Source organism: Rhinolophus sinicus, linkage group LG07, assembly GCF_036562045.2.
Source record: "Rhinolophus sinicus isolate RSC01 linkage group LG07, ASM3656204v1, whole genome shotgun sequence".
Taxonomy (NCBI): Eukaryota; Metazoa; Chordata; class Mammalia; order Chiroptera; family Rhinolophidae; genus Rhinolophus; species Rhinolophus sinicus.
This window is the reverse complement of record NC_133757.1, coordinates 5,769,347-5,795,853: the sequence shown is the minus strand read 5'-3', so window position 1 is coordinate 5,795,853 and position 26,507 is coordinate 5,769,347. Positions and strand designations below refer to the sequence as shown.

At 50.5% G+C, this 26,507-nt stretch overlaps 2 protein-coding genes across 11 annotated transcripts in view; one reads left to right on the top strand and one right to left on the bottom strand.

Annotated features, from left to right (window-relative positions):
• The window catches only part of ZRANB1 (zinc finger RANBP2-type containing 1), a 53,505-nt gene extending 44,119 nt beyond the window's left edge, over nt 1–9,386 (top strand). For all 3 annotated transcript variants that reach the window (XM_074338826.1, XM_019742171.2, XM_074338827.1), the window contains 4 exons: nt 3,256–3,376; nt 4,471–4,600; nt 4,688–4,917; nt 6,120–9,386. In XM_074338826.1, coding sequence (XP_074194927.1) covers nt 3,256–3,376; nt 4,471–4,600; nt 4,688–4,917; nt 6,120–6,338 — 700 coding nt within the window. In that variant the 3' untranslated portion in view covers nt 6,339–9,386. The remainder of the gene's footprint in view (nt 1–3,255; nt 3,377–4,470; nt 4,601–4,687; nt 4,918–6,119) is intronic.
• Nucleotides 9,387–9,563: 177 nt separating this feature from the next.
• CTBP2 (C-terminal binding protein 2) overlaps nt 9,564–26,507 on the bottom strand; it is a 155,177-nt gene continuing 138,233 nt past the window's right edge. For all 8 annotated transcript variants that reach the window (XM_074338824.1, XM_019742176.2, XM_019742174.2 and 5 more), the window contains 8 exons: nt 22,455–22,609; nt 21,973–22,117; nt 18,114–18,320; nt 14,495–14,709; nt 13,931–14,061; nt 13,322–13,449; nt 12,720–12,837; nt 9,564–10,923 (listed from right to left, as the gene is read on the bottom strand). In XM_074338824.1, the coding sequence (XP_074194925.1) occupies nt 10,743–10,923; nt 12,720–12,837; nt 13,322–13,449; nt 13,931–14,061; nt 14,495–14,709; nt 18,114–18,320; nt 21,973–22,117; nt 22,455–22,609 (1,280 nt within the window). In that variant the 3' untranslated portion in view covers nt 9,564–10,742. The remainder of the gene's footprint in view (nt 10,924–12,719; nt 12,838–13,321; nt 13,450–13,930; nt 14,062–14,494; nt 14,710–18,113; nt 18,321–21,972; nt 22,118–22,454; nt 22,610–26,507) is intronic.

The window sequence follows — 26,507 nt, the reverse complement described above, 5'->3', positions numbered from 1 at the left end:
AGCGGCGGACACTTCGTCGGGAGGGTTTCTGTGGAAGCGAGGGAAGAAAAAGCTTGGCTTTTGGACACTGAGATGCTTTGAGTATCTCAGTGGTTTCTGTACCTTTTAAAGCTAAGCTTTAGAGTAGAAACATTTGAAGTTGTAGGAGTGGCCTTAACTATTAATGAGGTCTTGGCTCATTTGTAAGTAGTTAACGATTCCATATTTTTATTCAACTTTAAAAAGATTATGTTAACATTGTATTACCAGTTTTTGTCTCCCTGAGGCAGGTGGTTTTAAGAGCATATGTTTTCATTTTGCAAATTTTCAAACCCACAGAAAAGTTAAACTGCAACAGACGCCCAGTATCTCCTTCATTTGATTGATCAATTGTTAACGTTTTGCCACACGCGCTCCATCTCTGCAGAAACACCCCCCTTGCCAATTGCTTTTAGACATCATGAGGCTTCATTCACCCTTCACTATTTCAGCATGTATCTTTCAAGAGCAAGGATATTTGTCTGCCCATCCACAGCCTCATCACCACATCTAAGAAAATCGACATTGACTCAGTTTTGCAACATACAGTCCATATTATATTTTCCAGTTGTTTCAAAAATGCATATATATACATACATATATACACACACATGTATGTATATGTATATATTCCAGCACCCAATCAAGTGTATGACTAGTCTTGAACTGTAAATGCACCACTGAAGTATCAGTCACTGGAAGCGATGACTGTGATTGCGAATCAGTACCGGTTCCCCGAAAATAAGACCTAGCCGGATCATGAGCTCTAATGCGTCTTTTGGAGCAAAAATTAATAAGACCCGGTCTTATATTATAGTAAAATATGACCCGGTCTTATGTTAATTTTTGCTCCAAAAGATGCATTAGAGCTGATGGTCCAGCTAGGTATTATTTTCGGGGAAACATGGTAGTTTGGCCCTTAAATTTGTTTGACTTAAGGTAGTATTTTCTTGGTGTCCCACATACATTGTCATTTCGTTATACTATAAATGAGACAGTTGAGGCTGAAAGAGGCTAAATTAAATTTCACCTTGTCAACGATAGTAAGTGGCAGAAGTCATTTAAACAGTCCCCGAATGTTTTGATCGCACCTCGTAAGTCTTTCAACTTTGTACTGCTTTTTCAGGGTTCTTTTTGACATTCTGAATCCTTTGCATTTCCATATAGATTTTAGGATCCAGCTTCTCGTACTGCAAAAAAGTGCCCTGAGATTGAATCTGTAGATTAATTTGAGGAGTATTACCCGGGTGACGATATTGAGCCTTATAATCCATGGACGTGGGATTGATCTTTTTTTTAAAGATTTTATTGGGGAAGGGGAACAGGACTTTATTGGGGAACAGTTTGTACTTCCAGGACTTTTCCAAGTCAAGTTGTTGTCCTTTCAGTCTTAGTTGTGGAGGGCACAGCTCAGCACCAGGTCCAGTTGCCGTTGCTAGTTGCAGGGGGCACAGCCCACCATCCCTTGTGGGAGTCAAGGAATTGAACTGGCAACGTTGTGGTTGAGAGGACGCGCTCCAACCGACTGAGCCATCCAGGAGCTCAGTGGCAGCTCAGTTCAGGGTGCCATGTTCAATCTTAGTTGCAGGAGGCGCTGCCCACCATCCTGTGCAGGACTCGAGGAATTGAACTGGCAACCTTGTGGCTAGAGCCCACTGGCCCATGTGGGAATCGAACCGGCAGCCTTTGGAGTTAGGAGCATGGAGCTCTAACCACCTGAGCCACCAGGCTGGTCAATGGAATTGATTTTTGATTGTTATACCAAACTTGTGTTGCTGTCCCACTTGGTCATGTGTTCCTGGATTTGGTTTGCTTGTCTGTTCTTAATGGACCAGGTAGCTTCACAATTTAGGTTTTTGTGGTGGGCGTGATTATTCATGCTTATTTTTAAAGTTCCCTGTATTGCAATCTTCTTGAGGAGTTTTTAGTGCAATCATTATTTAATTTCTGGCAAACTTAGCTGTCTCATCAGTAAAATGATTCTGGGCACTAACCAAGAAATGTCTTTTTACTGTGCACAGCTTTCAGTTTGTAACAACACTGTTGTGCGGTGTTTCTTCTTGAACTTTTCAAAACAATGCATTTCCTCATTGGTGCATTCAAACTTTTTTTTTGTTTCCTAGGTATTTTTAAAGAGAGGTACCAGCATTTTATTTTTAAAACACTTGGCATTAAAACTTACACTCCTGATAAAAAAAACAAAAAACATTATCTGGAATAAAAATCTTTTTTTCTAATCAGCCAAGAGTTAAACCTCTGTAATATTCTCCTTTAGTCCTTTTAGAAAGTTTAAAATGTATTAATTTACTTTTTATGGAGCCCTCTATTAAGTTACTGTAAAGAAGCTTGTAACACTACCACATTTATGCTGGAACTTTTCAACAATACCAACAGAATGTTTTCTTATCTTTTGCTTCTTTACCTAGAATTCAAATACATAAAAGTACCTGGGGTTTCTAGTTCTTTGTAAATGAGAGAAATAGAATGTTACAAATAGGTTAAATGTATGTCTTTACTTCAGAGGTCTTTGCAGGCTTGTTTTGTAAGAGTGAACCAAAATTCTGAGATAATTATATTTGGTTTTATTTAATTGTATACTTTTGTTTTTAGTAATTCAGTTTACCAGTTGCCAAGTTCAATTTTCAATCTTCATAATTAGGCTGAAGTATTTAGGAGGGGTATTAAATATAAAGAAAAATTGTTTTTATAGTTGCAGTGATTTTTTTTTTTTTGATTATGTGATAATCATGGAGAAATAATTATATTTAATGAAAAAATCTGAAGGAAGTGCCTTTGATATTCTCATGAACATAAGGGCTATTTCCGGTCTATTGTTTATACAGTGACCAAGTAGTGAATACTGTACGTTACTGGAGAAATATGTAGTGTCTTTTGTATCCAGCATGTCGGATGATTTTGAGTGAGTGGTTTTTTTTTCTAATTTTTTAACTAATATTAGACAATTGCAATGAACTGTCCCCATCCCTAGTGTTTGAAGTTTTGATAAAAATTTGGTGGATGGTGAATCAAATTATGTTGGAAGACACGTTAAAAGGTGTCTGCTTGCAGAACGGAGGCATTTTTATAGTTTGAAAAATATATTGCAAGCTAAGTACAGTTAATAAAGTTATTCATTTTTTCATGTGAATTGCCTAAAGAAAGATTATTTTAAATAACTGACAGGAACATTAAATGTTGTTTATGTAATGCTTACTTTTTACTGTCTTTTTTCTTAAGGTTTTATACCCGTTGGAAAGATTGGGAGTCATGGTATTCTCAGAGCTTTGGTTTACACTTTTCCTTGCGAGAAGAACAGTGGCAAGAAGACTGGGCGTTTATACTCTCTCTGGCTAGTCAGGTAAGAATGCTTCAAGGCATGTTGCTTCTGTGGCAAAAGTAAGCCACTCGGTCTGAGTCCCTTGATTTACACAAATAAAACATTTTGGGAGGCGGTGTGGTACAAAGGAGGCAGTGCTTGACTGGCCTCAGGAGACGTGGGTTCAAGTTGTGACTGCTGTGTATCAGCTCCGCGAGCATAGGCGTCTGCAGTGCAGACGGAGAGTGACTGTTTCTTAGATTAGGTGATAAAAACTGTCAGTAGTTAAGTTGCGATGGTTGTAAGCACTTATGTATTTCTTCAGATTGCTTTTCATTTATACGGTTGTCTCAGGAAGGTGGCTTTATGTCGTTTTACCTACCTGTATGTAGATAAGCTCCCCATTCTGTGTCGGAGGGGAGCTGACCAAGGTCACGAGCTAGTGGGGGCACTGCTGTGCTCAGCTGTCAGGCCCTGAGGATCGAGCTGTGATCTTCAGGCTCCCCAGGGCTGAGGCTCTGTCCATGTGAGACAGGCCCCGGAGAAGGTGCCATAGATAGGAGTGATTTCTAATTAACTTGGGAATGAATTGTTAGAAATGAATTGTGTAGGAGTGGCTGCTTTACATCTGCGAGTTGAACCTCCTAAAAGTGTGTTGTCAGCAGCATTGTAGGGGCCGGCAGACCTGTTTTGTATTCTTGAATTAGGTGATGCTGCCATTTCGTTTGTATGAAATGACAAAGCTCATCTTTTTACTTTGGGAGGACTGTGTCGGTAGTACTTCCACAGGTGACTTAACCAGAAAGCAATCCCATAAATCAGGCACCCGCCCCCACACCCCCCCTGTCTGAGCTCTGGTTCCTGAGACCAGTACTTGAGCAGACCTGTTTGGTTCTTGAATTTGGGTAGTAAAGGCGCTTGTCCATACGAGTAGACTTTGCAGCTTCCTTCTCGTTTTATGGGACTTTGACATTTGAGGCTTCAGATGCTTTTTCAGCTTGGCAATATTATTAAAAAGAAAAAAAAATCAATTGAGATAGTGTACTGAAGGAAGGTGGTGGTGGTGTTTTATACATTTTCCAGGGTGTGATAATGTTTTAAAGAGAAACTGCTTTCTTTTGTTTTGTTGTGTACAGCCTGGAGCAAGTTTGGAACAGACACACATTTTTGTACTTGCACATATACTTAGACGACCAATTATAGTTTATGGAGTAAAATATTATAAAAGTTTCCGAGGAGAAACTTTAGGATACACTCGGTTTCAAGGTAAGCCGTATTCCAGCGTGTGAGCCGTCTCCTGTTCACTCTGACAGCACAGCCCCCAGAATCACATTGAGTTTCTTCCCTTTCCAGGTGTGTATTTGCCTTTGTTGTGGGAACAGAGCTTTTGTTGGAAAAGTCCGATTGCTCTGGGCTATACGAGGGGCCACTTCTCTGCTTTGGTTGCCATGGAAAACGATGGCTATGGCAACCGAGGTGCTGGTGCTAACCTGAACACCGACGACGACGTCACCGTCACTTTTCTGCCTCTGGTCGACAGCGAGAGGAAGCTCCTCCACGTGCACTTTCTGTCCGCTCAGGAGGTGAGAAGTGTGTTTCTCCTGTTAACCACCAAAAGGAGCAGCACATTCCCAGAACCAGCTAGAGTGCCTTTCACTGTGATCTCGCTGTCTGCACTGCCACTTACAAATGCGAATTTGGTCATAGTAATTGTCACTTTCTGTAAGTGCTGGTCAGACAGACTTTGAAATGTGCCTTTTCAGAGCTGCCGTGTAGGATGTGTTGTGTGGGGATACAGCAGTACAGTGAAGACGAAAATCCCTGCCCTCAGGTAGTGGTGAGTGCTGAGGAGAAAAAGGAAAACGATGGGGTGGAGAGGAAAGGGGAGGCCTGGGGGATGGGGTTTGGGACTTCCATAAGGTGGCAAGGGAAGGCAGGCGTCACCGAGGAAGTGACTCGCGAGCTGAAAGAGAAGCGAGTCCTATAGAATCTGGAGGGAGAGTTCTTGGTGGAGGGAACTGCAAGGCCAGTGTGGTTTGTGGGCATTGGGCAAGGGGAAAAGGGGGGCAGGGGGGACTAAAGGGTGGGGCTCACTACCAGCCTTGTAAAGCTTTGGCTTTTACTGAGTAAGCTGGGGAGCCAGCGGCCAGTGCACCCAAAAGAGCAGCACTGGCTGCTCCTGAGAAGCCAGGTCAGTGGCTGTGTCTCCCACCTGCTGTTCCTGCTCCTGCCACTGACCTGGCGGGAGACACACATTGTAAGTCCAGGGGTTCTAGAAGGTGGTAGAAAGTGCAAAAGAACTCTCAGAAAACTTGTATTCTTGTAAAACTACTGGTCTTTTATTTAATACGCAAGTAATTACTATAAAACTTTTATGACATGAAGAATTCAGACCATAATTTTTGTAACTTCAGCCTGTACATAATTTACTGAGCAAACTTACCTTGTCATGTGTTTGAAGATGGGACTTTCTTTTTCTGGCCTTTTCTTTCCCAGGATCAGTCTATTAGACATTTGCTTTTCGCTGTTACATCAAACCAATGATTTCTAGGTTGTTCTTCCCTCTAGGTTTTTGTGCGAATTTCCCCATTGATGTCTTTTGGTATTTAACCATAGGAAGCTGGGTTTTAATCATAAAATTGGTGAGAGGTTGGAACCATGTTAAGTTTATTGCTTTGGCCTTTTCATTAGTAATAATACCAGCTATAGGTTTCTGTTAAATTTCTCTTGTTAAGTCTCTGATTTGTTGAAATTTTTTCCCCTTTTCTTCACATTCCTCTAAAAGCTAGGTAATGAGGAACAGCAAGAAAAACTGCTCAGGGAGTGGCTGGACTGCTGTGTGACCGAGGGGGGCGTCCTTGTGGCCATGCAGAAAAGCTCTCGGCGGCGAAATCACCCCCTGGTCACACAGATGGTAGAAAAATGGCTTGATCGCTACCGACAGATCCGGCCTTGTACATCCCTGTCTGATGGAGAGGAAGATGAAGATGATGAAGATGAATGAAAAGAAATCAAAGAGCAGAAGACCAAGGTACCGGCTGTGTGGTGACCCCAAAGTTAGTGTGGTGTTCCAGGCACTGTGCTTGGCGTGGAACGAACCAAAGCTGGCAGGACCTGCTCAGAAGGGTTTTTCTGATCCACACCCAATGGAGATGATGCATCTGCCAAGTGAGGACACAGAGAACGTTGTTTGGACTACAGTTTGTAAAAAAAAAACAAAAAACAAAAAAAACCTTAATTTTATTAAGACAGAACTTTTTTCCTTTCAAATCGTAAATCTGTCTATAAATGTAACGCATGTGGTTGTGTAAGAAGTTGTGTAATAGGAAAAGCTGTATGTACCAGCATCTTCATGTTTTTGAGGAGTTTTTTTTCAGCATGGGCCCCTCCAAAAGCACATGGCAGATGACTCTTTGTTCCTTTGAGATTTTTTTAAAGTAGAACCTGGCATTCTACTTCCATCTTAAAAGATCCATTTTACATTGTCTCATTAGAGCTTAGAGATTGGGAAACTTTTTGTACAAATTGTCCACAGCAAAACATAAAAATAAAAACCAGGCTTTTATTTTATTAATTATTTAGTTCTTGTTATGCCCAATAAAATCAAATCTTTAAGGAACAAACTGCAAGGAAAGTTAGAATTTTTTATTGAGTGAACTTCATATAGACATTGTTCTGTTCCCTTGTTTTGGTTTCTATTATTTCATCTTTTTAAAAAGTTTCTGATATGCCCCCTTTCAGTATTTAGGTATTTATTCGTTTGGAAGAGTGCCCTTCTAATGAGGGTTCTTGCCAGACTAGGCAGCAGTCTCTTCATGAGCAGTTCTTCTTCCCTGGATATCAATTTGGGAAGTGCTTAGGCAGCAGGCCCAGTCCCGACTGAATGAACTGTGGCATCTGCTCACTTGACTCCATTGACAGTGTTGTACTCCCAAATTGCCATGCAAAGGTCTTGGGAATCTTACTGTCTTTTATCAACTCTGCTTTAAGCAAATCGTACTACAGAGGCATGCCTTTGCTTGGGCTAATTGGGAATATCCGTTCAGTACAGAGTAAAGATTTCATAATGCAGTAAGGTGGTAAATGCATTGTATTCATGACTTTCTCAGTGAGCAGTCTGAGAAGTTTTGCATGTTGGTTAATTGTGGCCATCCTTATTTAAAGTTAAAACTATAATCTTAGGTAGAAAAACTTTTTATAAGAAGTATTATTTGACCACTTCAGGTATACATTCAATATGGGTAAAAATTTCAGACCTATCTCAGGAACACAAAGACTTAGTGTCCTGATAAGCACTTTGTAGACTATGGATGTGGCAAGGAAATTTGGGAAGACACACACATACACACACTCTTACTTTCCCTTTGATCACAAGGCTGTGAAAACCTTTCAATATTTGCTTCTTGTTTTCTTCTAAGTTCTGTTTAGATGGTATTGAAATGTGCATAACCTTAAATTTGATGCTGCAATACTAAAAATAGAAAAATACCCAGGAGATGTCATGTCTTAAGTTCTTTCTCTCCTCTCCAAACACTCATTGAAAGGTGTTCCCAGGATAAAAGGGTAACTTGCTGCATGCTAAGACTTGCAGGAAAAATGTTTGAAATTTGATTCCATGTAAACAAATTTTGATACATTATAATAATGGTAAATGTTACTGTTCCTAGTGGTTAATATTTTCTTACAAATTGACTTTGTGGTTTGCATTTTGGTCAGTAATGAATCACGTTTTTCAGCCGGCTGCCATTCTGACTACTTAGCATAGCATGTCTCTAAACTTCCCTCCACATACAGGCACAACCCTCTAGGGGGCAGAGACCCTGTTGTACGTAGTTGCTATTAAGCAAAAACTGCCCTCCCGATTGAAGAAGCCAAAGATGTTTGAGGGAAAAGTGTCTCGTCACTGTGGCCTGCACTGCAGTCCGCACTGGCCAGAGAATCACAGGCTCAGTCCTTAACCTCTGTGTTGTGGTGCCTCTATTTATTTATTTATGATCAGTGACTCTGACCATATCTAGTTGAACAGGTACAGCATTCTTCCCTGTGGGAAAGAATTCTAGGTGATGACACTTCCCAGGCTCCAGACACAGAAGGGGCTTTAAACGGTTTTCACAGCAGATTGGCTGGTAAAGGCCAAATTTTTTGGTGAATCAATGCTATGTTAAGCTCTTGAACAATTAAACAGCCATATTTGTCGTCTCAAGATAGAGTACGCAGTCCTTTCTCAAAGGTTCTATGTGGCTGGGTGACAGATGTGTATGTCTTTTGGTTGACAGGACAGTAAATACCGTAACTGTATGGATTTAACTCTATGGTTCTTTTTCTAGGGAGAATACAGTGTGGTGTTTTCTGTTCTAATTAAAACCCAGGTGCACCACGGATTTGGACCTGCCTTTTTGTTTTTTGACTCGTAGGCTCACGTGCCCAGACTTAGTCTGTTAAGGGAATAGTGCTGTTTCTAGGTAGCCGGGGTCTCCTTGCTGTGCACGTGGCGTCCTCATTCATGGCCTCTGGCAAATGGCTGTGAAGGTGTCGAACTGCCATTCTATTCTGCTCCTGGAACGATAGGTCAGTAACCATGTGTTCCATCTCTGTCCACGGGAGGTGGCGTGACTGTGCTGTTTTCATGGGAGAATCGGGATGGGAGCACGACCTTAACATGAGTGAGGAGGGTGATGATCATAACCTTTTTTTTTTTACTGGGAAAGGAAGGGCAAGGAAGGGGTCAAAAAGACTGTGGAACCTGGAATTGTTGGACTTAACTGACACTTGCAGATGCCACTAGGACAAAGTTCTTAATATCTGGAAATGGCTGATGTTATTTTGCAACATTTCTTTGTAAATATCATTTAAAAAAATACTTTCAAGATTCACCTCCCTTCCTGCACTAATGCTTGAGCCAAGTCATTTTGCGTTTGGGTAAATTAAAATCAAAACTCTAAAACTTGGCCAATTTTGTTTCTTGCATTTACTTAGTTCTCACCCACTGTTTCATCTTTAATGATGGACTTACGTGAGGTTTTGACTTTCCAATTAAACTCTTATCACATGAGGTAATTGTCAGCATTCTTGTGTCTGGTTATGGAATAGGCAGAAAAGTATTATTAATCTTTGAGCCCTGGAATAACAAGAGTTGAAAACTAACTAATTTAAAATGCAGTTGTCTTTACACATCTCAAGTAGAGAACTTTTACATTGGTGAGATGTACTTGAATTTCAGAACTTAACAGAAATTTTTATTACTTTTTATTGAAAACTGCACTGAACGCTAAATGTCCACCTTTACAATAAACAAATACAGTAACGGTAACTCACACTAAAACAAAACATATTTCTGATAGCCATTATTTTTCTGTTTGGGACAGTTTTAAAGATTTTTTTTTTTTTTTTGTCACAAAAACAGGAATGTACCTATACAAAGGCTCAAAATAGGCCATCTTTTAAACAAAAAGGCAATGATTCACAAAAGACTATGAATATAACATGTAACTAGTTGATACAAATCTAATAGGATTTGTTAAAATCAGTCACATCTAATAACACACCTGAAGTGTTCTTGTATAAAATATCACGTGAAGAAAAGAAGACTTTATCAATGTCTAAAAAAGTGGGTTTGTTCATAGACAATCTGACAAGTTACCATAAAAAGTGTTTCCTGAGACATAAGGAAATGCAACATTATTCTTCTTGAACCCTTTCAGTTCAAGACTTTCCACTCAATAAAATAGCTGAGGATCTGAACTGAGAAAATATATTTGAGTACAAACAGCTTGTGAAACTTAATACTTTTTTTTTTGCATCGTCAGAGGGTATCACTGAACTTACAACCAACTTGCCTGCTCAGTATGCAGTTCAGATGGGAGACTTCTCTGTACTGTCTTCAATCCTATGCTTGGAGTTGTCTAACAGGCAAACAGTTTTCTCCCCGTTTTGGAGTAATTTAATCTTCCTATTAGCCAAAGAGGTAACCAGCCCCCGTGGACTGAAGGGACTCGAGTCGCAGGAGGGGGATTTCCTCGTAATACTTTTTATTGGGATGTTTGGAACTCTTGATGCAACATTGTAGAGCAAGGTGTTGAGGACCTGTGTGCCCAAAGGACTGATAAAGGAAAAATCTATTTATTCTTTGTGATTTGATGCACAGATGAAAAACTTAACACACAATAACAGAAGTTGGTCGTTACTAAACCACGTCCTAGTCTTTCAGCGCTTCCGTAAGTAGACGGCGTCTTCAGTTTCCCCACGTCTCGGCGTCTAGCTCTTCTGTCATTTTACCACTGAAACGTCAGTGATGGATGTGTCCAGAACCAGTTTCAAAGACTGTCCAATTCCTCTCCTCTTAGTTCATCTATTTGTCACTGTCTCTTGGTCCCAGGTTTATCTGATGATGACCTGTCGTCACTCTCTGCTATTGCTCGTTGGGGTGCTCTCGATTGTCCCCGTGTTTTGTGGGCTGGTTGGGAGAGGGTGCCTGGGAAGGGTGCGCCACTGTGGGGAGGTTGTGAGTCACAGGGATGCCTCCGGGCATGATGCCCTCCATGGCTGCAGGAAGTCCTCCCGGGGCCACGCCCACGAGGCCGGGCGGGTATCTACAGAGCACAGAGAGAGGGGGGCCGGTAAGTCCGGGTAGGGGAGCGGCCATGCTCCTGGCTCTGCCTACTTCTGCTCTTTATTGTGTGGGATGCTTTGTCCTCCTACCCCCAAAGCAAGGAGAAATCTGTGTAAAAAAAATCTAAAATGCTGACCTCTAATCCATGAACAACAAAACCTATTTAGGCCAAAGTTGGACTAGCCCATACTAAGTGTGCATTTGGAAAACATTTTGTACAAAAGAGACTGCAAGTTTTCTGGTTGCTTTGTAAAGTATTCATTAGTTACACTGACGGATTTAAAGATTTCCCAGCATGAAGTAATAAGTACTCGTTGATACTAAATGTTGCTTCTTCCCAGGCTGGTTGGTTATATGCCCCTGTGGCCTGAGATGTGAACTGGTGATGGGCTGAGCACCCACCCTGCTGAGGAGAGCTGGAGGGCACCAGAATGTGGACGAACCTTTTACGGAGGCACACAAGTTGCTGTGCATGTGAAGAGCTAGCATCTATCTACCCTACAGCGAACCAGAGTATTTAAACATTCTTCTAAGGACAAACATACTTCTGAGGCAGGTGCTTTGGAATTCTTATTCTCAGCTATCAAACCCTTTACACTTAGGGTAATGGGGGCGGCATCTCTCCTTGTGGGAGGCTCCCCCATCCCACAGCTTGTCAGTGTTACACTGGGCAGAAATCTCAAGGGGCTCTCAGGAGACCTGATGGATAGGATTCCCTGTGAACCTTGGTCTGTCTAAAGGAGTAAGACATGGCCCTTAAAAGGCCTGCCACCAACAGTAATGAACAGGGACTCACTCGGGTGCTGTGATGGGCTTAGTAGTGACACCTGGAAAGGCTTAGCAGGGTCAAGAAACAGTAGGCCTGATAGAACACACAGAACCGAAATGGAAAGCCAGTCATGGGAGCTGGGGAGCAGTGAGGGGCAGCAGAGCTTCCTCAGGAGCCTTCAAACCCCATTTAACACCCACCCCACATTGTCTCAATGGTTTAGTTAGAGCAGTGGTTTGCAAGAGGGTATTAGGCAATGTCTGCAGACATTTTCCGTTGTCACAGCTGGGAGTGGGAGGGACTATGCACCCAGTGGGTGGAGGCCAGGGCTGCTTACTACACATCCTACACCCACAGGACAGGCCCCATGAGAAATCCAGTTGGAAGGTCAGAGCAAGCAGCAAACGCCCTCCGGAGATTCCAGGCTGCAGCACCTATCCTTTATTTGGGGTGAGCGGGGTGAGTCTATTGCCCAGGAGCCCAGCAGTGTTGGGGGTAGAGAACCATGGCAGAAGGCCACAGATGAAAACCCTGCTTCCTTCCAAGGGGGCCTGGCTAGTGTCCCTTCCATGGCCTCAGTCACTGTTTACCTGCACTCTGTCACCCCCCTGCCCCCAAACTCTTCACTTCACTGAGGAACCGTTCATGGGTCATCTCCCTGTGGAACGTTCTGGATTTTGGCCAGAATGCTTTCCTTGGACAGAAGATCCAAATTAGAAAAAACAAAAGCACTGACAGGCCCTTTCCTCTGCCCATCTGCTCCCCTGCAAACTGGCTTTGTGAAGTGGCTGCAGAATGAAGGGCTCAGACCATTGGGCAGTGCACTCCCCCTACCCCCTTTAAAACAGGAGCTCCAATTCCAGGCCGTGTCCCAAAAGTTAGGTTTGTTCATGGAAATGAGGCACTGGAAGGCCGGCCAGGATAGTCAGTACAGAATTCCCGCTGAGATGGAGTTTTCTTCAGTGCCCAGGTGGCTCAGCCGCCCAGGTCCAAGCCTGTCTCCTCACCTGTAGGTGGCACCATTGAGCTCCGGATGGATAGCCTGCTGCTCTATTACTGACCAGGGAGCTGTGGTGACAAAGAATTCCTTGTTCACACAGTTTCTTAAGCTTTCTGGGATGCGACCTGGAATAAGATGATTAAAATTAATCATGTGTTTTTTTTAAGGTGACAGTGAATTAAATAATACACTTAGTAGCTAGCTGCTACTTGGGGAAGCAACCTACGTTTGTACTGACAGAAATGTAATAATAAAGTCTCTTACTCTGTAATAAAAGGAGCTGGCCCTTTGATTTTCAGACTGGATTGTTCCAGGGCCCAAGCACTGAACTTCAGTCAAAACAGAAAGGCGCTCCCACCTGCTCCCTTTGGGGGGGTGGGGAGAGAAGGGGTGCCCTCCCAGGTCTGCTGTACTTACCCTGGCTGATACAAAAGGGAATTGGTTTCCTCTGAAATTTAATTTGGGCTGTGCATAGACAAGGCCCAACTCATTCAAAATCCAATCAACCTGAAAAATGATTTCTGCCCATAGCAAGCCCGGGTAATCCCTCTCGTCGTGCGTCTGTCACCAGGATTAGAGGTGGCTGTGCTGCCGGGCTGGGGGGCTCACCTGTGATTGCCCGGCGGATCTCCGTGGCAGCGGCCTCCCGCATCTCCAGTGACGCTTGTTCACTATACCAGGCTGTGTGGGGCGTACAAATGAGATTCGGTGCGTCTTTCAAGGGACCCTGAGCAAAGCTAGAGAAATGTACAAAACCCAGTGAATGCGAAGCTGAACGCATGCCACCCGCCAGCCTCCTCACCCAAGGGGTTCTGGCTCCACAGATGGGAAAGGGGCATTTGTGGAGTACTTCCTAAGGGTTGGGAATTGAAGACCATTCTCATTACAACTGTTCTGTAATTAGTGTCAGGAGTAATCAGGACAGAGAAAGAAGAACGATCCTGTGCAGGGCTGGCTTGCCTCCAGGCAGAGCACCACAGCTCAGGGCAGATGAAGCCTGCCCGGCTGCAGACCCAGCCCACCACACCATCACTTCCCTGCCTCTCCCTTTTCTGATTACCTGTGGGGCCTTCTGGCCCGTTTACAGATAGAAAGCACAGCCCTGAGAAGAACGGAGGCTGGATCTAGCTCCCTACCCAGGTGGCGTCAGGTGCAAAAGCGGTGCTGAATCGGCAGCCTGGGCTACGCGCAAACACCCAGCTGTCGGCTGGGACCCACCTGAAAGGCTCCGACTCGTGCACGTCGAGGGCCGCCCCTCGTATCCTGCCTTCCTTGAGCGCCTGGGCTAAGGCTTTCTCGTCCACCAGTCCTCCGCGGGCCGCGTTCACCAGAAACGCACCTTGCCTCATCTGTGGGAGGGAAAAGCCGGTTAGACGGATGCTGGCTGGCTGCCAGAGCGGAAGAGGCGGCGCGGGCGCCGAGACTTGGAGAAGAAAGCTGCAGGCCAGTTTTGTGGGTTTGGCTGTTGAATTGTGTGCAGCAGTTTGGGGGAAATGAGTGTGGGGTCTCGGTGACAGCTGGAGGCCAGGGGTCAGTTCTGCTGATCAGGAGTTGCAGCTGTGACCTGGGTGTCACTTCTTGGACCACACGCCCACGCTTGGTCCTGGACCAGCTCCTGTCCCCGTTTAAAAGGGCCCATCCCATGGAAGGGGCCTCACCTGGCTCCTCACTGATGTGTCTCAAGGGACTTGGTTCCCTGTTCACTGCTGCGTCCACGGACCATTTCCCATCCCCTCTTTTGATAGCAGTTTCCAGGGTCTGAGGGTGTGTATTTCAAATTACCTGCTTTATAGTAAAGTCATTGATGAGATGGTGGTTATGCTCGTTGAGATTACAGTGCAAGGAGACGCAGTCGCTCTGATACAGTAAGTCCTGCAGGGTGTACACCCTCTGCACGCCCAGGGACCGCTCGATCCCGTCCTGCAAGTAGGGGTCATAGAAGACGACGCTGAATCCAAAGGCCTTGGCTCGAACAGCGACGGCCTGCCCCGTGCGACCTGTGCAAAAGAGAGCATCCAGGTGAGCGGGCTCTGGCCGAGCTTCGGCTCCCGATGCCGGGCACTGTCACGTCCCCTAGGAGCCCCAGCCCGTCGTGCCAGCTCCATTATTGCTGGGACCTGGGGCTGGGCTTGCAGTCCCTACTGCAATGGGACCAGTCAGTCTGCTGGCGGAGGAGGGCCTGTGCGCCCAAAGCTCGGCGATGCCGAGACCAGCCCTTCTCAAGCTTCCTGGGTGAGGATACAGTTAGTGTCACCTGTTGGCCACCAGGTGTTTTTTTTTTTTTTTTTAAGTTCCTGTTATGTACATTTTCAAACATAAACTACAATTAGCGTGAATATGTCAGTGAATTCCATATGCCCCTCCCCACCTCCAATCTTCACCAATAGTCTTCCATTCACATTTCTCTCTCCCCATTTTGTTTACACAGCAGGCTTCTTAACCTGACCTTCATTCCTTTATTGCTCTCTAATGGCACATTCTCTGGCCTAATTGCCACTGGGTTTGTGCACAGAGGGAATAAAATGATCCAACTGACTCTGCAGCCTGGCCTGAGCACAAATCGGCATGGGAAATAGCCTGCGTTGAAGGGTGGGGACATGTAATTCTCTGACCCACTGGTGGAGCCACACTCCCCTCCTCAGCCTCCAGCCTGGGCCCCAGCAAGTTCGACACCAATGTCACCTAACAAGACACGAAAGTCTCCCTGATTCCCAAGTAGCCATGGTTTGCACAAACCCCCTGATCCCAAGAGCCGCGCCTCTTGCTTCCCAGAGCAGTTTTCAGCTCGAAAATAAAACGGTTTGAGTGAATGGGCTGACTGGGGAAGAGCACAGAATAAACTTGATCTAAAACCACTGCTCAAACATTCATGGATGGAGAAAAGCACAAGGGAAGATGCCTCCCCAACAAGAAGCCCATGGGAGAGTGGCGTGGTGGTGGGCGGTCCCACTCCTCACCCGCCATCTCATTTGGCACGACTGAGCCAAAGCCATGGTGGAGGCAATGGTCTCACAAGGTCATTCTCATCAAGAGGGACAGCTGCAGGGTCATCACATTTCCCTCCTGTCACCCCCTTTCAATGTCACCACTTGGAGGCAGCAAACCAGGAGCCGCAGCCACCCCCCCGCAGAGGAGCAGGTGTGTGAATGGTGGCAGCGTGGAGGGAATCGTGACTATGGCCTTAAACTTCGCCCTCTGATGTACGTGAAATACGGGCCTAGGGGTGCCATCACGTGGCTGCTGTGAGCTCATGCCCATCCAGGTAATGCCGTCCTCCCTGGCTTTTCGTGGGCCCTCCTTCCTTCCATGTTCTAACACATTTTAATGTCAGGTGGAGCTTCCTGGCAGCAGCTCCCAGGGCTTGAGCATCAGGCCCCGATTTCAACACAAAAATGCTGACTGCCTGGGCATTATTTCCCAAGGGCTTTGCTTTTCAAGAATCCACAAACCCTCATTTTCACCGACTTCTACTTTAGCCCCAAGGTTTCCTGACTGAATTTTACAAGACCTAATGACTTAATTCCGACTCAATGAAACCCTAGCCTTGGAAAGGAGAACCCAATTGTTTTGGTCTTTAAAAAAAAAAGCCACTGCTACCACTGGCTGGCTTTTCCTTCAAATTTCTGTGCGTGGTCCCAGGCGGAGGCTGCCCTGGAGCAGCATCCACCACCAGCCCAGGACCTCCCCGCCCAGGCCCCTGCACCACGGCAGGAGGCGGGCGTGCAGGGGCGCTTGCCCCACATGCTGGGCTCCGCAGCTGCTTCCCAGCCGAGCCTTAGGCAAGTGAATGCTTTCAGCCCCTAACAGGATGGCAGCAGCCGTGGTGAGGCTGCCTAGGACCCTGTCGTCCCCCCATCACAGTTCTGAAAGGATACGGAGACCTGAAAAGGTAGCAAGGAGACACCAGTCAGTCTGGATGGGGAACTGGGACTGGCAGTATTTACAGTCTTGAGCAAACAAATCTGAAACCACGGACTGGCCTCAGGGTACTGAAAAGGTCTTCAAGAAATGGAAGGCAAAGGGCCCAGCCAAAGAAAACACCCCATAAGAACTTGCTGTGATGGCTGGAGTGAGGAGCCACTGAAACAAGTGTTCTGCCAGCGAGGCTGCCACCACATGGTTGGGCCACTCACAACTCGAGGCTGTGGGTTCTGGCCAGAGCCCACCTGAGGCCCCTTAAGAATGCACAGGCCCAAAGAATCCTCTCTGAGAGCCCCTTCACGTTGCTCTAAGAGCAGTGGGAAACCTGGAGGGTACCAGCAGAGGGCCCTGCCGCCCTCACACCTCATCTTCATTCCTGTCACGTTGCAGTGTCCATTCCAGAAAAACGAAAGAAGACTCCTGAGTGCGATCGCTCCCAACACCTGGGTTCTGAAACTCAGACCCAGAGCTGGAAAGACGGGCGCTCCTGGAAGAAACCCAGCTCCTTTGACCTCGTTCAAACTGGCACCCAGGCCACCCCAGGGGTCCTGACCCTCACTGATCTGGAAACAGCTCCGGGCTGAGGCCGAGTGTGCTCGGGGAGCCTTCCGAGAGCCAGGCCCAGCACCTCACTACCCACCAATGCACTTCCCCCATCCTTGTCTGAGTCCTAAGGGACAGCTGCTGTGTATCACTCCATTCCCAGGTCAAGTAACCCCCTCAAGGTCACAGAGCCACTACAGGCTGTGGCTGAGGTTCATCAGTGACAAGCAAGACCCTACTGCAATGTGGGAACCCTACTTGGGCCCGTGCTGCCAACGGCCGTGCCATCAGGCTGCTTTCCATCACAGCTCGTCTTTCCTTGGACAACAGGTGACTTCAGGAACCTTCCCTGGCCCTTCTCTCATGTGAGCTTTCCAAGCTGATGCCCTGACCGCACCACCTTCTCACTCAATCTTTCTAGCCCCCACGCTGCCACCCAGCCTGGCACTGGAGGCCTCCGGGCTCCAGGCCTTGTCCACTGTCCGGGTCTCTGCTCAACCACCAGCCCCTGTTCGAGCCCTAAGCCTGCTGCGTGTTTCTCCATGAAGCACCACTGCCCAGGCCAGTGCGACACAGTCCCTTCCCGCTGCCAACACCTGAGTGCCCTCCTGCTGAGCCCTCTCTCCCGGGCCACATCAGACCCCTTCTTCCAGAAGCAGCCCAGACCTTACCTCTGGAGAAGTTCCCTGCTCAGTCTGACCCCTGACCTCCCACCCCATGTGGCTGTCACAGGGGTGGGGGTGGGGGGGTTCCTGATGACCCTTCCGGGGCTGACATCAAATTCCGGCCACAGGCACTGCTGCAGGGAACCCCACTCCCAGGGATGTGCTCCCCCTGGGCTCCTCCAGGAAGGGCCGGGCCTTCCTCTCCTGCGGGATCCCTGAGCCAGGTCTGGTTGGGGGGCGGGGGCGGGGACAGGGCAGAGCAGTGCATATACCAAAGCCAATGAGGCCCAGCGTCTCCCCGCGGATGCGGGCCGCTCCTGAGGCGACCTCCCGGATTTGCTCGACACTCTGCACCCGTGTGCCCTCCCGCAGGGCCTGGTACAGCCACGTGTTCCTCCGGTACAGGTTGAGGATGTGGCAGATGGTGGAATCAGCCGTCTCTTCCACTGCTGCTGATGGGATGTTGCACACGGCGATTCCTGCAAAAGGAGGCCTGTGATGAGAACTCTCCAAGCTGTGTGGGGAGCCCCGGGCCCCCGTCCACCAGCAGAGCCAGCCCACTCAGCCTTTCATGGGGCGTGTGGCCCCGGGGCAGGTCAGGGTCTCTGAGGTCCACTTGTCACCCAGGGGACACAGGCCCTCTGGCTCTGATGCTCAGGGGCCCTCCAGGCTCCCACATCCGTTGCTCCCCCCACTTCTGTCCAGGGCTTGGCTCACCCTGAAGTCCCCACTGACCCTGTCCTGACCACTCTGTGCTTTCAGACCCGTTTCCAGAAGTGAGCCGTGGGCAGTTGGAGGGCCAAGGAGCCAGCTCTGACCACCGTCCACATGCAGTGCCATGCAGCAGGACACTCGCCCTGGCCGGCCAGTGTGCAGTGCACCCTCTGGGACCCCTTCTGGGCAGGGCGGGGTAGGGATACTGTCTGTTTCCTGGTACTTTATGAGTCTAACGCAATGAACATGTTTTTAAAAGAAGACAGAAAAATCAGAACCCCTCCACCCCAACTCAGGCCCATGGGCCAGGCCGGGACCCCAAGGAGCAGAGCCCTGAGTCCAGCCATGTTTGCTCAGAGGCCCCTGACCACATCCTGCTCTGGCAGAAAGGAAACAGCAGGGTGCGGCCCTACTTTGTGCAAGAGCTTCAGGGGCTGAGCGCAGCTGGGGAGGCCAGGCCTCAGGCTCGGTGTGAGGAACGGACGAGAGCCAAGAGCCTCCCAATACGAGGGCCTGTGACCAGGGGCTTCTGGGAGAACATCCTCAAGTCTCAGGCAGGAAAGGTCTGGTCACTGACCTTCCTTGGGGGGAGGGTGTTTTGGGGAAGAATCTGAATGTTTGCCAGACATGGCAGGGGAGCAGGGGGCCGGGCTGGGAACAGCCCCTCCCAGCTGCCCAACAGGCTTCGATCCAGCCCTCCTGCCCCTGGCACAGGCTGGGATGCAGCAGAGAGCAGGGGCCTCACCAGGCAGGGGGCCCCATGGTGGGGGGTTCGGAGCCCAGGTGGGGGATGCCCGTCAAGCCACTTTCTGAGGAGGGGCACAGGTGTCCAAGGAAGCATGGTGGGCTAGCTCACACGGCTCCCTCTTAATGGCAGATGTGGGACCACAGGAGGGACACCCAGGGAGGCAGGGCCAGGCTGCTGGAAGGCAGCTCTGCATTCCTCTGTCTTCTCAAGCCAGGGGTGGGACAGAGCCAAGGCAACTGGTTGGACGGGCAGAGCACCTACTGTGCAGAGCGGCCCGTCCAGCAGCTGCCACGATGCCCCGAGGGCTTCCCTGAGGTGCAGGGTCAGGGCCACCAATCAGGGGACCAAGTGTCTCAAGGAGATTGCAGCTGACGGACCTGCCATGAGCCGGAAGTCGGCAGGCTGCCCACAGGGATCTGCTTCCTCAGAAATAACCAGGTACACAGTTCAGGCTGGACTAGAAGCCACAGAAGTGTTGCTGTTGGCACAGAGGGAGGCAGGTGCCAGAGGTTTAAGATCTTTCGGCAGGTGGGATGACTCTTATTCCTCCCAGGGGCTCGGTTTGTTCTGGCCAAAGCCAAGTGGACGGTCCAGCAGCGGAAGAGCCGAGCGTGGACACTGCCGCAGCTCAGCCAGCCAGTGGGCCCAGGAACTGGCTTGCGCCCCGGGAAACGAGCTGAGAATCAGCCTTCACACCAGAACTTGGGATTGAGCTCTGGTGGCCCAGGGCCTGTGCGAAGAGCCTGAGACCAGTGTGTGCGTGGGCCTGGGCTGCGTCTAGCCTGGATGCAATGCACTTTCCTTCAGAAACAGGTCTTGATCACCCTGTTGAGGCGGAACTTTCCGAACCGTTCTTCAGGTCAGTGGGCATGGTCTGCCTTCAGTGCGCTTCTCCAAACGCCACAGGACAAGCTTCTGGCGCCCACAGAGCAGGACTGCGCCCAACACAGCTCAGCAGGTTTTTCTGTCAATGCTTTCTCCCCTTCTGAACTAGACCAGACTGGAAACGAGATAACTGAGCTTGCTAGGAAGGCACCCGAGTGAGAGCACGTGGGGGGCTTGGAGCCCCCTATCCCCCGCCCTGGGCCCTGGCTCCTCGAGGCCTCCAGCCACCTCCCCGCCTTCTTCCTGGTCCTCGGGGAGACACTGCAGAATCTCTACCTGCCGCAGGTACCATCCTCACCTGCAACAGGTCAAACACTGGTTTCCTGAGCCGTGCTCATCATGTCTGGGCTGAGGCAGAGGTGCCCTGGGCCCCCGAAGGCTTCATGAAAGGGCTTCTGTGTGCGCTGGAAAGGGAGCTGCCCCCGCCCCCCACGAAACAGGACACAACTGCCCCTTCAGCGCTTTCAGGAGGGGCACACCTGCAGCCACCTGCTGTTCTGCCCTCATTACAGAAGGTCTGCGGGTCGCATGTGCTGTGAAGCGCCACTGGAGACAAAGGACGGCTGGGGGTGGTTTCCTCCTCCAGTGCCACATTGGAAAACGGCCCAGCAGATGTCCCCAAGCGGCTTCCTTATCAGATCGGACCAGGATCAATGAAAATGCCACCGCTGAAGTCCCTTCTACATTTTTCAAAATTGTGGGCCCTGGCAGTCTTCTGTGGCTACAGGACTCTGGGGACAGAGCCCCCCACCCCTCGCTGCATACAGGTGTGTGGTGAGCTGCTTCTGCACTGGGAGAAACAGGCCGAGGCCCTCCCACCCCTCCCTGGAAGGAAGCGGCTGGTTCCCTCAAGGAAACTTGACCTTAATGCCGCCCTCGACATGTTGCCAGGAGCTGTTTTGTGAGGCGCAGGCGTGCTGTGGAAACGAGGTGTGTGAAGGGAAACGCATCTGAGAACACCTCTCCTAGCGTGTTAAACCATGTTCTCGGTCGCTGTTCGAACTTGGGATTTCAGCTCTCCTGAGAGCACAAAGAACATTTGTTTTCGAACAAAAATATTCTTGGTGGTGCCACAGAAAAATGGCAAGTTTTAGTTTATACTAGATTTGCCTCTGAAGACTCACGTCCTCCCAAGTTTCTCTGTTGCAACAAAGAGGGGCTCAGAGTGCCGCCGAGGCTGGAAGCAGATGCTTAGGGCAGAGGCGGGAGCCATCACTTCCCCAGGCCCTGTAATGAGTCTACAGGCTGGTACAACCTCTTCAACTCTTGTGCACGGCCAAATTGCCCCCGAGGGGGGCTGAGATGATGGAGCCTGGCCAGCGGGGAACCACAAAAACCAGGTTCCATCTTCTGAGCCATGTGCCACACAGCTCCCCACGTCCAGGACAGGGGAGAGGAAGAACGGCACTTGGAGGATGACAGCCTCTGGCCTTCTGCTTTGGGGTTCCACAGTGTGGCAACCCCAACCTGCCACAGCCACACTGCCAGACCACGTAGGACTGCAGGGCACCGAGCAGCACCATCATGAAGCGTCAGACCTGCCTGGAGGTGCCCACCTGCGGCCTGTGCTTGGCTTTGGACAGACCAATGGCAAGGGCTGGGCAGGAGCTGCCCGCTGGAGGTCCACCTGCCAAGAAGGCCTGGAGGAGCCCTGAGCGGAGTGCCCAGCACCGCTGTATCGGGGTGGTGAGTCCTGGCCGGACAACATGGAGGTATGGTCACTGCCCGTGCCCTCTGCACCTCTGGCCCCGTCCTTCCCACCAGCCCGTCCCGGCCGCGCTCACCGAGCTCCCCGGCTGCCTTGATGTCCACGTTGTCGTAGCCGCTGCCGATCCGCACGATGACCCTCAGGGCCTTGAACTTCTCCAGGTCCTCCCGGGTGAGCGTGATGGTGTGGTACATCATGGCGCCCACGGCTTCGTTCAAAACCTGTGACGGGCGAGCAGAGCACAGCTGGAGGCTCCTCCGCCACCCGGGCCCTCAGCAGAGGGTCTGGTTGGAACATGACCCACTGAGGACAAGGTCTTGGGATGACAGCCCCCACCCCTGGGGGTGGCCTGTGGCTGTGCTTTTCAGGGGCCCATCAGTGACTCTGGGGGACACAATGGGGGGGACAGGGAGGCCTGAGAGCTGACAGTTGGGGGAAAGGTGAGAATGACCATCCAGGGAAGGCCTGAGGGTGGGATCAGGAGGGAAGTATCAGCGTGAGGAACAGCTGCTCCCTGAGGGCCAGCGGCGGCCACTGGACCTGCGGGCGGGGGCCCACCTTCTCGTGGATCTCCTGAGTGGACTGCGCGTCACAGAAGGCCACAGTGGCCAGGTCCTTCAGGATGGGCATCTCCACAGTGCAGTCTCTGCCGTCCAGCAGCGCCACCAGGGGGCGGGGGTGCAGGGGGCCGTTCATGATCTGGGGACGGATACCTGCGGGGGGAGGGGGCGGACTCAGTGGCCTGTCCCACACCGTGGGACGATGCACTGAGGGTCCAGGTCTCTTCCACGTGCTGTGGTTCCCAGTGAGGAGCCCCGGCCCACCCCATCCACATACCTGTCAGGTCTGCAGGACTCCCCCAGGCTCATGGTGAGCCCACAGAGTAGTGAGGGGTGCACCCTCCCACACTGGCTCCCCTGGGCTCAAAGAGCACAGGTCACTTTGGAGCCGTCGGGGGAGATTCTGGGACAAACCAAGGAGACCCAGTGGGGACATCTGTGCAGCTCACTTGACTGCGGAAGGTAACATGCTGTGTTGGCTGCTGGGCCTGTAGGGGGTGGGCCCCAGGAGGGGACCTGGGCCTCGATGAACGACTCACACGTACATGGCTGACAGACGCTGGAGCTAACCCCATCTCCACAGGGAATCTGCTCAAGCCACAACTGCTGCCGCCACAAGAGCCAGCGCAGGAGCCACCCCACCCAGTCCCAAGCCACGACCAAGGCCCAGAGTCCTTTGGGTACGAGACGGGAGCAGACTCCCAACTCACCTGAGGCTGGAGCACCTGGGCTGTGCCTCCCTGTACCTGTGCCTCCCTCCCGGCACCACTGTCCTTCCAAACACACATGAGGGGAGAAAATGCAATGGGAGGGAGGGCCACGTGAAGGTGCCTGAAACCCGCAGGAGCTTCCTGAAGAAACCTCGAGTGGAAACTGGAGCCCTGGGCATGGCTTCCCGCCCCTCCCCTGGGCTGGTCCACCTCGGTGGAGAAGGTGTGCGTGAGGGCACGCTGGGGACTCGAGACAGAACATGGAATTTCTCACCACAGAGCGAGTCACGCTCATCAGGTACAGCGACCAGTCAGCAACATACGACCTGCTGCTGCCCAACAGAGGCCAAGGGCACCTGTCCCCACAGCGGGGGGCCCAGGGCGGCGGCAATGCCTCCAACCCAAGTGACAGAGGAGTGTGTGCCCTCTGCCACGAGGTGCCTACCAGCCCGGGCACTTCCTCCTCTGCACTGAAAAGCAGCATTTTCTCTAACCAACCATTCCTTTCAAATTCACACACTGGCAGGTCTTGGATTTTGCTCCCCCCACCCCCACACCTTCACCTCCACGTCATAGCACCACGACCCACCCCTGGCCGAGTGAGAACCAACCACGGGCTTCAGGAGCAACCTCAGCTCCGAGGTGGCCAGGATGGGGCAACTCCGTTCCTCACATCCAGTCGGAAATGTTTCATGTCATAGGTTACAAGTGACAAGACAGCTTTCCGTGCATCTTACTTAAGCTTTTAGATGTGCAGGTAAAGTCTGGTTGTAGCTCGGCCATTTGGTTTCCTTCCTCCAGCATAGAACCTACTTGTCCTGTTCTATAGCGGCTACCTGGGCCACCAGGCCTGACGGGGTCCTGTGGCACCTGCGGCTCCAGCAGCCACTGGCCCAGGCTGCGCCCGTCTGCATGGCCTCTGCCTCGTAGCCTGGATCCACCTGAAGGGCTCCTGTCCTGGCAGCTCTGAAATGGCCACTGGGTGGGGCCCACTGGGCCCGACGTGGGAGGGCCCTACTTGACAACCAGCGTTCATTACCAAGCTACTTGAGTAAGAAGCGGAGCGAGGTCCCCCATCTGGAGCTGTGGCCACATTCCCACCCCGGTGCACACGCCGAGGGTACCCACATGACTGCTGCACGGTGGCCTCTGCCCTGGACAGCTCCCAACCACAGCTGTAGCACCTGGGGACGACCATCTCTGAACAGGGAACAGAGAAAAGCGTTTCATCTTAGCCGGGGTGGCGAGGGCCACCTCTGGGCGGCTCTGTCCATTGTGGGCTGGGTCACAAGCAATCACGGTCCCTCCAAGCCTGTGAGTGGCAGCTGAGCGCCACCTGCCTCCCAAGACCCCGATGCCCAAAGCAGGCATCCACGTGAAGCTGACCCCAACATCGTCTGTACTGGGCAGGGACGGGCCCCTACCTACCACCTGTCTTCACTGGCCCTTGATGACCATGGCAGGTCCATCCCACAAGAGGCAGAGGGAGATGTGTGCCAACGGGAGAGGTTCCCCCCAAAGACCCAGGGTGTCTTCAGACAGGGCCCAGAGCTCCCCTACTCCTGACCTTGCAGAGAGGGAAGGGAGCAGTAATTGCACATGGAATCCACTCTCTCATTTCATCTTCACACCTCCATTCCTGTTAACAGACGAGGCAACTGAGACATGGGGTGGAAAGCATCTCGCTGGATGGAAGCAGCTGAAAGGAGGGGCAGCTGGTGCCATCCCAGGGTCCACGCACTAAAGCTCCTACTTCTGCCAAGACAATGGTGAGATGGCCCGTGCCCTACTGCAGATTCTTCCTCCCCTCACACCCAGAAGGAAGCCCAGGGTCGGACTCCTGTGGGACTGGCAGTACTGGACTGCGTGGGCAGATAGGCTCGCTTGCTCCAGGCTGTCCCTCTCACAGCGTGAGTGAGGAGCACCGACCTGACTCGCGGGGATGCTGCTGGCAGGAGGGTTAATCGGACAATGTTTGCAGAGCTCACAATCATGGTAAGAAACCCAAGTTGTTAATTAAAAAGCAACCACACAGGAAAACGACGGCAGGACCTAGAGGCATCCAAGAATTCTGGAGGCTTCGGGGCTGTCACCACAAGAAGTCCATCCACAGCCAGTGCATGCATCCCGTTACCTGGGAAACACATTCCAGGTTGCCTAGTGATCGCCTCCCTCCCTAACTTGGGTTGCTTTTCTCTTTGGCGAAACCCAGCCTTTGCCCTCATCTAGGCTGGGCCAGAAGAACGCAGCTGGGGCTGCTCCCTGAGACCCACAGGTGCCGTATGCTCAGAGGGGCGCGGCCCAGGGAAGGACGCTGGGCGGGTGGTGGCAGTGGACGGGAATCACGTGTCCTGTGTGAGGTACAAGGAGCCCCGTGTATGGATGCTGAGAACCAGGCTCTTAGGGGGCCACAGGGGAGCCCCAGCACTGAGGATAAGAGAAAGCGTAGCTGGGCCACGGCCAAGGTTTGCTTCTGTAAAGAAAGGGACAAGCTACACATGCTCCCTCAGGCCAGAAGGCACTCGGTACCAGCACACTGGGGAACCCAGTTAAATTCAAGCCACCCTGCTCAGCACCCGCCCCCCCTACAGTCTTGCTGGAGTCGGAGGCAGAGGCTCCCAGAAGCCCAGGAGGTGCCAGGGAACTGAAGCTGCAAAGGGACGTTGCCTCCCATCCCACAATGACCAACACATCCTTCAGTGCTTCTGACAATTTGAACAGTTTTCAGTAAATCACATATTATAGGTTAGGATCTACTATACACATTAATATGGCAAATGACCCTCTAAGGGACTATGGGAAATGGGGTACCAACTCAGGGGCTGGCCCCCAGGCTTGAAGGGAGTGTCCTGTATCCCCTATAGTCAGCGGAATTTGGGGGAGAAGACCAAGGCACAATGTTTAACAAAAGTCACTAAAAACTGAGGTTTGTGATCAAAAGTTAGGCTACCAATGACCAGACACTGCTCAAGCCCCAACACCGAAAACAACCCCAGCGTCGCCCGTACTCCCACGTTACAGGGAGGGAGACAGAACCACGGGCACATTAAGGAGCAGCAGAGGAGTAATGACAGCCATCCCGCACGGTCCAGGGACCCAGCAGATGGAGGAGACACCTGCTGCTGAGGAGCAGACGGTCCTGGTGGCCCTCCAGTCAAACGACCACTTCCTTTCTGCAGCTCCCTTCCCCGCGATGGACTCGCCCCACCCATTTCAGAATGCGTCCAGCTGCAACCGGACATCACGGAAAGTGTATCAGTGCTTTCTTTACTCTCGGCACCTTGTCCAGTATTAACTTTGCAGAAAGCTTGGTGACTCCCCTGGTGTCAGTTACTAGCTGG